Below are 11,080 nucleotides of genomic sequence, written 5' to 3'. Positions count from 1 at the left end.
TTGTGATTATTGTCATGAGTACCTTAGTTCCTAGAGTAAGTGACATACCATGCTTTACTGAGTTTAGGACTAGATTCTGGATTTTTATTATCTGACATGTGTATCTATATTTTTATATCATACCTGATCTGTGTATCTAGACCTTTTGTTTTGGTCCATGTACATTGTTGGTACATATTTTATGGAGGTGGATATGTTCAGGACCTAGGCTGTTATACCATAGAGGACCTGTATACCATAGATCTGTGGATTTGACTTACTTGTACTAGGGTACACATTTTTATATATATATATGTGAATTTGGTTCAGGATATTGTCATGCTTAGTTTCATGCACCATTCACATGATTGCATGCTGCGTGATAGACTGCTCCATTATTGTAGAGCATATCGCCAGTTTCATCACTGTTCGGTGCTCCGTTGGTCCGCTCATGGGTAGCGTGACGCAGCATGGTAGCACGTCAGTTTTGCTTTGTTCGGTGCTCCGTTGGTCCGCTCATGGGTAGTGTGACGCAGCGTGGTAGCACGTCATGGATCCCTCCCCGTCATGGTGTACCGGTAGATGAGAGCATTGCGCTCCCCCATTTATGATTTGGGGTAGGAGTATGTGTGTACTCCTACAGCATCCCGTCCATTCGGTCACTCATCAGGAGTAGTAACGTCAGAGTGCACGGTTGTTATAGCCCTACCCACTCAGTCTCACCATTGTGTGTGAGATGACTGATTGGCGTCAGGGGTGACCATGTCATTGGCACCATATGCATTTATTGCATTTATTTGCTTGTGTTTGCTGCACTTATATGCTGCATTTTGGTGGATGCATTTGTTTGACATGCATACAGGAGGCATATTGTGTATATGGTTTGACGATCCTTTTGTTCTAGATAGGAGTTCCTGGTAAGTACAGTTTCCTCAGTTGCCTTCAGTCTTGCATATTTCCTATATATGATTAGGAAGCTGTATTCCATATTTATTGCTGTTAGATATATCTTGCTAGGCATGTCTATTGGTATTCGCTGAGTTGTTGAACTCACCCCCGTGGACACTATCTTTTTCAGGTACCAGGTTGTTTATGGTGTCGCTTGGAGTATCCTGCCTGTTGGTCCCATGTCACCTCAAAAGATCTGTCTTCGCTGTTGTCCATTTGCACTTTGGTATTTGTGTATCTAGTTTGTGTTTCGATTTTATTCCCGGAGTCGTGTTTTGTGGTGTGGTGTAAGCTTAGCCGGCTAGCATGTCATATATTTTGGTTTTTTTTTATATCATTTTTCTGCTGTGTTTTGGATTTTTGTTCCAGCCGAGTGGGCTGATGATATAAACTGCTTGGATGACTTTGTGTTATATTTTTATTGTTGTTATTGTTCCGACCGTGTTGGCCGAGGTATATGTGGCCCTGAGGGCTTTGTATAAATGTTTCAAATTGTCACCCGTACAGGGGAGGTGCTGCACAAATTTCTTCGGACAGGGACTCCCCCGGGGCGTGACAAGGAACTTCTCCCAAAGCTCCTTTGCTGAGTCATAGCCACCAATCTCATTGACTTCTTGAGGCGGTAGGACACTCAGCATATGGAACTCTGCTTTGCTGTTTGCCACGAAGTCAGCCTGCTTCTTTTTCATTCACTGATATTCTTCTTTTCCTTCGGGTACTACAAAACCAAATTTCATTATTAAAAGTAATTCAAAGTCAGTTTTAAAGAATACCTCCATTTTATTTTTCCAGCTCGTAAACTCCCCCTCGAACTTTGGTGGGTAGATGCTCGGTCTGGCCATCTTGTGTGGCACATTTGGCGGTTAGTCCTCTTGAAGCGTCCTGGCTCTGATACCACTTGTTAGGACCTTAGGCGACCGACTAGAGGGGGGGGTGAACTGCACAAATCAAGCAAAACGAATACCTTTCTCAAACTTATAACTTAGAATAAAACACTTGCATAGACAAAATAAGAAATAAAATGAAAAGACAGAGACACAGAGAATTTTATTTGGTTACAACTGGGGAGGTTGTTAATCCAATGAATAAAGTCACGCTAATTTCTCCTTCAAGCAGAGAAGCCTCTTTACAGCAATGAAGCACAAAAAGACGAAGCTAAAATAGACAAAGAAGCGTGTACAAGTGTTGCTTGAATAATGCTTGTTGTTATTAGCTTCTCGGAGTAGGGCTGCTTATATTGCCCTGCTCAGGGCACCTGGAAGGGTTCCAAGCACCTGGAGTGGGATAAAACTCTATCCCCGACGCAACTGTCAAAGGCCACGTTGAAACTGATAAAACTTGGGTTCTGAGCGTCCGGAAGGGTTCCGAGTGTCCCGGATTGGTCCCAGCGCCCAGAATGGTTCTCGGCGCACCGGAATGCTCCGGGCGCTCGGAATGGTTCCGGGCGCCCCGAAGGGGAAAGTCAACATTTTGTTGACTCTCTCTCCGGGCCTCCATCTTTGGCTCCGTTTGTTTCGGTCCGGGTCTTCTGCTCCGGCTCCGCTCGCTTAGGTGATATCGGCCATTCGAAATAGGGCTCACTCGAACCCAACTTCTGGCATTCTCGAGCAAGCTTCCGCTCCAACTTCTCGTCCCTCGGAAATATCGCACACCTCCTTCTTGTCCGTTCGCGTACTCTTTCGCAACACCTCGTCCCTTAGACGCACCTAGCCCGTCGGCTCTCTCTCGTACCGTCCTTCTCGCTAGTTACGTCTTTTGCTCAACATCATGTGCTCCTAAGTTCCTATACACTTAGACACAGGGTTAAATACAACAGGACCTAACCTAACTTGTTTGATTATATCAAAACAACCTTGAAATACCAACAGAACCAAAACAAACTATTTTGATTTGAATATTCCAAATCAAAACTTCAAGGAAAAATAAATTTCAAATTATTAAATCTACTAAAACCAAAACCATAAAACAGAATGAAATTTGAAGTTTTAATTTTCTAGAGGAAGGTGTACTAGGGTATAATCCCACGTCACATAAAAAGTTTGAAGTGCCTTAGATTTATGCACAAATCCTCTATTCTACCGAAAAGGGTAGTCAAGGTAAATAAGTAATATCCACTCCTTCTATTGTGAGTGCCTAAATATCTAAGCTAAGAATTTGATGTTTTGTTCAACATAAACTGTTTCTCGAAGAAGATTCAAGACTTAACATGCAACACTAGTTTCCAAAGAGAATAAATAGCAGTTTCTTAAATTTTGCTATACTTGCGTTCCATTAGCAAGTCCTGAAAATATATACACAGAAACCTGGAAACATTCATCATTCCTCCTACTTACTTGATTCATCGCTCCCTTCAAAATCAAGGTTATAAATACATAATGAAGTAAAAGTAATCATTGCGTTAAATGTTCAAATTCAAAAGTATAATTTTTTTTATAGAAGGCTGCTTCGCATAGGATTTTCAATTAACACTTCAAAAGAGACTAAAAATAGGGTAGGGTTAACTATCATGTATTCTCTTCCAATTTTTGGTTCAAAGAAAATCTGACTTGATCAAAATACAAAATGATCTGATGCATGCTTACGATGGAAAAGAAATTGTGGATAAAGAAACTTGGGAAAAAAATAGTAAACTTGGAAATTGTGGATAATGATCTGATGCATGCTTAAGAGAATGCCTAATAATATAAAGTAGATCAGTTATTAATAAATAAAGAATTCAATCCTTTCCCATCATATGTCATCATTATGAACAGTTAGTTAAAAATAGAGAAATTATGAGTATACAAGATAATTGAATGTCAAGTGCCATAGCATCACCAAGCTATATTTGGTCCAAAGTTAGGCGACGAAGGGAACCTAAAAGACAATCCTTCAATACTTGTATAGTTAAGTCCTTATCATGTGTCTTTATACAACAACAAGAAGCCATAAGCTAGCATAGGCTATTGGAGTCAACTATAATTAAATAGCATTACAATTATGATCCATGGACACAAGATTATTAACAAAAATTATGCTTATTTTTTGGAGCTTAACACATCCCTCCTTTTTCATATGATTTCGGAAGTTGGAATTTGGGGAAGTGTTCTTGCTTATACTAAAGCACACAATATTTGGGTTGCTGAATTGAGAATGTTCAATCGCATCCAAGGTACGGACATAACACCTATTTTTATTTTCAAGAGTGCGTTTTTTATGATTTTGTTCAGCAGCTACAATTGCCTTATCAATGTAGTATTTCAAGACCAAAGGGAAGCCTTGGGTGCATCTAGAAGTGGTGGATGACCCACATTGCTTGTAGAAAATAAAATAGAGTTCTTAGTATTAGTGTGTGCACTTATATGACAAGACACTCCTTATGTATTTTATAGATAATTATTTCATAAAGGCAAGTATTTATCATTAATTATTTACTTTTTTGTACATATATGATTAAAGATAAAGTCTCACAGATTAATTGAGTATATTAATTTGAAAACAGTTTTTGATCCGATAGATATCTATAGGAGACATGAAAATGTAGATCAACGCTGAGTATGACTAGGTCGAGATAGACCGAGTGATGGATATCCAAGTCGTACTCGGGGTGTCTTGAGCATAGAGGTACACTGTACATAACCTGCTTAAGAGGAAACCACATATTAAGTATAATTGGTCATTCCTCTTATGAATGAGTGTAATTGATCTTTTGATTTGAAACCTTCATTTATTCTATGCATGGAGTTATGTGCTTTAATGTCGTTAAAAGTAGTCTTTAATCAGATTGTGATTAATATGATAGTTGGGTGTATAGTAAAGCATAGAGAGAATAGTATTGAGTCAATAGAGGATTCATCGCTCTCTTGGATTATGAGTTAACATCCTGACCACTTGATAGAGATATTAGTGACTAAAAATTTTTAGCCATAGAAGGAATGATTTATCATTCAAAAGGAGTCTATTATATCTTATAAATTAAGTAAAATAATTAATTTGGTGAAATGCATAATGTATCAAATTAATTGAGATGTAGGTTTAGATGAAAAGATTGAATTACGTAGTAATCGGTTCATGGTAGTTTATAGTTTATGACTAATATTAATTTTATCACATTTGGTGACTAAAAACTACTGTTAGATGATTACCTTAGCCTGTGTATAGATTTTCATTGCCTTCGTGTATATAACCTAGAGGGTCGCACACATAGCACGTAGACATAAACATTATTTTTAATTGATTATTTTAGTGGATACTAAAATTAATCAATTAATTATTTCCGAATAAGAATTAATTTGATTATTAATTAATTCTAAAATATTGGAAGCTAATACGGGTCAAGATCAAATATAGCTTTATTTGATTCAAAGAAGAGCGAGTAGATAATTTGGATAGACATAATCATGATGATTTTTGGAAATTTGAAGCGTCATAACTCTTCACCTTCCTAATTAATGGAAGTCATAAATGAAGAATTTATGGAGACCATAACTCTTTATCTTCTTAATTAACGAAGGTCATAAACAAAGAATTAATAGAGGTCATAACTATTCATCTTCCTAATTAATAGAGGTCATAAATGAAGAATTAATGACTACCTTAATTCTTCATCTTCCTTGGAGGCTATAAATAGCCGCCCTTAGAAAGGTTGTGAGAAAATCTTTTCACTTCTCTACTTCTTCCATTGAAAGAGATTGGGAGTGCTTCTAAGGTCTTGTCAATCCAAGAGACTGGCACCTAACAGATTGTGTCAAGTTCGTGATCTAGTGCACGTGGATATCGCTAGAGGATTCGCAGCTGGGGCTCTTATTTATTTGTGATATTATTCATGTCTATCGAGAACTCGAGGTATATTTTATGTTATTTTGTTTAAAACTATATGTACTATATATGAAAAGATCCATGATTTAGGGACAAATCTAATTTTAAATATATGTATTCCGCTACGCTCCGATTCTAACACTTAGCAAATAGAGTTTTTGTTGTTTATGAAATTGTAGAGGTGAGGCTTTTATATTTTCTTCATAGCATTGAGCGAGGAGTTCAGGAATAAGAGATCTCTTGTACAATATCTGACCAACTGTTTATCCAAGTGTCATTGTATTTCTAATCTGATATTATATAAATTTAGAATTTCCTTATAGAGCATACTTCCATCAAACTAAGGCACAACTTGGTTTGTATGATAAGATTATTGATGGATTATAAATTTGAGTGATAATAATATTTTAAATGAGGATATAAAGTAAAGTATGATAAAATTATTTTTGTTTGGCATGCTTTCTACTGTAAGGATAAAAATATGAGTTATTTATTATATGACCAAAATACCCTACCTTCCAAAATTTGGAAGCAAATAAAAACCTAAATTCCTCTTTCACACCAACTCTCCACATCACGGCAAAGGCTAAAAGGGTCATTTTAATAAGCTATCATTATTACTATATAAATTGTGATTCACAATACCTGAGCCAAAGAGTGATCGATTTTCCAACTTATACAGTGATATGTTCACGAGCTGCTAGTTATCATTGATTTAGTTAAAAACGAGTCAAGCATGGGTTAAAAACATAATTATACCCTAATCAACCCTACCAAACGGACCCTATGTGTATTCTTCCTTTGTATTTTGTTTTTAATTTTTAGTTTTTTTTTCATGAGAAATGAAGATTCTACCACAGTAATTGCACTAGAGGTGATTCCTCATTATGAAAAACTGAATTTAGGTCTACAAATGTATGGCTTAAGGTAGAAGAATCTCAAACCAAACTAAGAGTCTTTAATCTCATCAAGTACCATCATAGGCAATTTTTATCACACTAAGTGATACTAGAAATGAGATTGTTAGATCTTGGAACAATGCATCTTATTGGTTTTGCAAATTTTTAAAAAGTAATAAATTGATGGGATTATACTTATTAAAAAAAAAAAATCAGAAGTTAGCATAGCCATTCATTACTTGCATCGCATTTGATCGTTTTGTGAAGGCTCTCCTATTTGGTAGGAGAGACGAGTTGACAAGTGAAACTATTGCATATGTTACTTTAGAAGAATGTGAGATGGTTGGATCTTGGTATGATGTTGTTGACGATAAAGAGCAGTTGGGTGAAAATTCATCAATCTCATCAGTTGAGAAGGTGTATAGTTGATAAGAATTGAGCACCTATGTTATCTAGCCAATGAGAAAACTAGGGAGGGGGTGATTGACAACTGGTGAAAGTCCAAGCATGCAAGTTAAGGTGAATCAGATGCTTGGAAAGTATGAAATTTTAACAAATCAAGAGTTTATTAGATGCTAGATTAGTAGAAGTTTCATTGGAGTAGTCTATGCATGTGGAAGTCCTAGTGAATCAATGTGGAACTAAAGTTGGGTAGGTAGAAATCTTGGTTTATAAAGAATGGAGTCCTAGATACACGATTTCTAAGCACGTGAAGCCCAAATAAATTGAGATAAACTAATATCAGACATATTGAGGGAGTCTCATAGACATGAGTTCATTTGGTGAGGACTCAACACTTGAGTGACTGGAGATAGTTTCAATCAATAATGAAGACTCATTTTAATCAATTGATGGTTGAGTAAGTCAATCAACAATTGAGTCAAGTTGGAATGCTAACAAATAAAATATCATTCTTGTAGTCAATAAACCAAGTGATTATCTAAAGCAAGACTAATGAACTAATAGGTGAGATTAGTTGACTAACACATCAACAAAATTCTAAGAATCTAGTTGTTTATCTAAAAAATTTATGGTTGTGAGGTGACTCAAATGCTATGGAAGATAAATTAACTAAATATAGGATCAATCAACTCAACTAGCCATTACAAGGTAGGGCAGTCAAATAAATGTAAGTTCAATTGACTCAACTAATACAATAAACCAACTAAGGTAAATTAATAATTGACTGATATGACAGATTCAACAGAGCTATTAGTAGCAAGAGTTCTATAAGAGGGGATTGATTGGAGATGTTGACATCAACGGTTGGCCACTTAAAACAAATGAGATTGAAAGCTAGTTATAACAAGTGATAACAAACTAAAAGAAAGCTTGAGTTATGTAATATTTTCTTATGTTGAATTTATTTTATCTAACATTATATATCCTTGATGATGTTGTAAACTCAAATTTATAAGGCTTCTCCACCTCTATAGAGTATAAAGACATTCTAGGAGTGATCCAATGATATATCATATATCATAGAGTAGGAGTTTTTGAGTTGCCAAATCACTTATCTTAGTTTTTTTCGCATGTGTTTGTATGTTTATATTTATGTTATTCTATATTTTCCTCGTCTATTAATAAATTATAAAAAAGAGCATGAAATAACAGTGATTAACTATTAGTTTTTCTAGTCAGAATATCAATCCAACATCTATAACAAAGAAGAATTGCTAAGTCATTGAATACATTGATTAGACGAGCAATGGAGTGGATGCCAATGACACAGGGAGGATGAGTCAAAATTAATTAGGAATAGAATTTGTTTGTTTTAGAGGGATCAATAATATTATTAATTTATGATATTGAAAGGAAAAAATATTTATTGATTTGAGTCCCCAACCTGATTTATTCATTCATACATTCTTCTTAATAACCAGAAATAATAGTATTTGTATGGAAGAAGACAAACTGAGCTACCGCTACATCACTCCAGGGCGGAGACGACAAATGGGCTGGTCACCACATACTTCCCGTCATCGGAGGTCCAAATCAACTTTCCCTCCACTAATTGATTGCCGGAAGTGGGAGGTCCGTCGGCGCCCCATTCCACGCTCACGGTGAATGACTTCTGCTCGTTCAGCTCAGTGAACATCAGTGTAGTGGGGGTGACAGTAGCTGACACAGCAGTTTTCGATATGCTCACTGACACCGTGTAGCTCGATTTCGCTGGTCCAACGTTCGTGACCTTCCGGGTCACTTTGGCCTTCGCCCCGCCTTTGGGGGCTAACAAAATTGATGGGTAGTTGAGCTCCTCTTCGGTCATGCTCTTTGAGCAGTCCACGATTCTGCGTGCTATATTTCTTGCGCCTTCTTCACCGAATTTGCCGCAGATGTAGGAGATATAGTCATCGTCGGTGATGTCGTAAATTAGACCGGGATTCGCAGCTTTGTTAGGGTTGACGTGTCCTGCGCCCTTGGCGAAATAGAGCGCCGGCTCAAGTAACTCATCAAAGACGTCGGCGTCTGCCGTGGTGATGATTGCCGACCTGATAGCTGCCGGCGACCAAGTAGGATGTGCGGCCTTTAAGAGCGCGGCGACACCGCTGAGGTGAGGCGTCGCCATGGACGTGCCGGATATAATATGGTACTGATTCGGAGTGTCACTGGAATGAATATAGGCCGCGAATATGTTAAGGCCAGGGCCGGAGATGTCTGGCTTGAGGATTCCTGGTGTTGCTTGAGATGGCCCCCGGGAGGAGAAGTAAGCCACGACGGGGGCGGGGGATACACCGAGAACTGTCCCGTTGAAGACAATCGACGCGGAGGGGTCAGAAGCAGAGTTCAAATACGATATGAGGTTGGAGCCTTCTTGGATTGTGAGCACTACTCCGGGAAAGTCCATCTTCCTGATCGAGATGGTGGCGCCCTCTGTCTTCGAGGAAATGGCGATCAATGCCCTGGCGCCCCCGGACTTGGCCAATGCCGCTATATATGCAAGGTTGATGCCATATTTGACCTCGCAAACCCAGACGCTGCCCTTGTGGCTATCATCGGGAGGATCCATGTCGCAGTGCGGCGACTCGGTGGAATAGTACAGGGGAAGAGGGCTCTCAGGGAAGTTGCTAGGTTGGTCGAGAGACTCTCCGGGGATTACCTTCCCACTGGGAAGCTTCACGGAGGCCCTGAAGCTTCTATCGACACTGCTAGCCGCCACAGTGAGCATCCATGGCGCCTCGTTGGAGAGGGTGAAGTAGTTAGGTCCATCATTGCCGCCAGCGCAGCTGACGAAGATGCCCTTCCTGGCCGCCGCGAACGAACCGATGGCGATGGGATCTTGGTCGAGAGGTGTGGAACCACCGCCGAGCGAGAGAGAGAGGATGTCGACGCCGTCCTTGACAGCTACGTCCAACCCGGCGAGGATATCGGCTGAATTACAGCTGCCGCCGCCGTCGCAAACCTGGTAGATGGCGAGGTGAGCCCGAGGGGCCATTCCGGCAGCCGTGCCTTTGGCGAAGCCGAAGTAGCTCGCGTTTCGGACGAAGTTACCAGCGGCGGTGGCAGAAGTGTGGGTCCCGTGGCCACCCTCGTCAATGGGAGGACTCCAACGGGCGATCATCGACCTGGCTCCGATGAGCTTGTTGTTGCAACCGGTCTTGAGTTTGCAGGAGCCCTTCCACGTCGAGGGTGGAGGCGGGACCCCCTCGTCGTCGTAGGAAGGGTGGCCAGGTGTCACGCCAGTGTCGAGAACTCCAATGATGACTCCGCTCCCGAGCATCGAGTCGTTCCACAGCCCCTTACTTCCGACCTTGAGCCCGAGGAAATCTGGCGTATGGGTCGTCATTACGTGCAACACTCGGTCAGGGAATGCGCGCACGAAGCCATTCTTCTTCTGCATCTCCTGTAGCTCTTCCTCTGTCAGCATGGCGGCGAACCCGCTGAATACGTCGCTGTAGGAGTGCAGCAGCCGTTGATCGACGCTAGACGCCTCGGCGGCCGGTGGCAGGAAAGATTCATGCCACCTCTTCAGGCTCCCTTCCGTCAGCGGCTCAGTTGGCTCTTCCACTTGAATAATGTAACGACTTGTCGAAGAAGAAGGTGAGACAACAAAGGGATTGGAGAAGAAGATAAGGAGAAGAAAGAGTAGCCATGGAGTAAGAGTCATGTCGAAAATCTAAATTGTTATATCTTCTGATGAAGAAGGATCCTTTTGTACTTATATATATAGGGAGCCGTGCGATGCCGAATATGGAGACATTGTATACTTAAAATATAATAGTTCCTCCATTTTAGAATCTGCTTAATATATAATATATATTTAAAATATAATAATTCGTCCGTTGTAGAATCTACTAAACACCTAATATATTCATATGATAGTTCAGAAATATTAAATTATGTGTCTGTTAAATAGTAATTACATTCCCATTTGATGCATATCATTCCTCAAACCCTCTTGCTACCTCTGTAGAAATTTAACTTGTATAACATTAAAAAAATTTCCGGCAGAGTTT

At 39.6% G+C, this 11,080-nt stretch overlaps 1 protein-coding gene across 1 annotated transcript; it reads right to left on the bottom strand.

Moving 5' to 3' along the window:
* Positions 1–8,553: 8,553 nt before the first annotated feature.
* LOC122048096 (subtilisin-like protease 4) lies at positions 8,554–10,731 on the bottom strand. The gene has a single exon (XM_042609701.1). It carries the CDS (start codon positions 10,729–10,731, stop codon positions 8,554–8,556), a length of 2,178 nt encoding a protein of 725 aa, XP_042465635.1.
* Positions 10,732–11,080: the final 349 nt, after the last annotated feature.

Source organism: Zingiber officinale, chromosome 2B (genome assembly GCF_018446385.1).
Source record: "Zingiber officinale cultivar Zhangliang chromosome 2B, Zo_v1.1, whole genome shotgun sequence".
Classification (NCBI taxonomy): Eukaryota; Viridiplantae; Streptophyta; class Magnoliopsida; order Zingiberales; family Zingiberaceae; genus Zingiber; species Zingiber officinale.
This window is presented reverse-complemented; position numbering and strand designations above follow the sequence as displayed.

What these genes read in the sequence shown, in the direction of transcription:
- LOC122048096 (XM_042609701.1), bottom strand. Translation starts at nt 10,731, where the DNA reads ATGACTCTTACTCCATGGCTACTCTTTCTTCTCCTTATCTTCTTCTCC.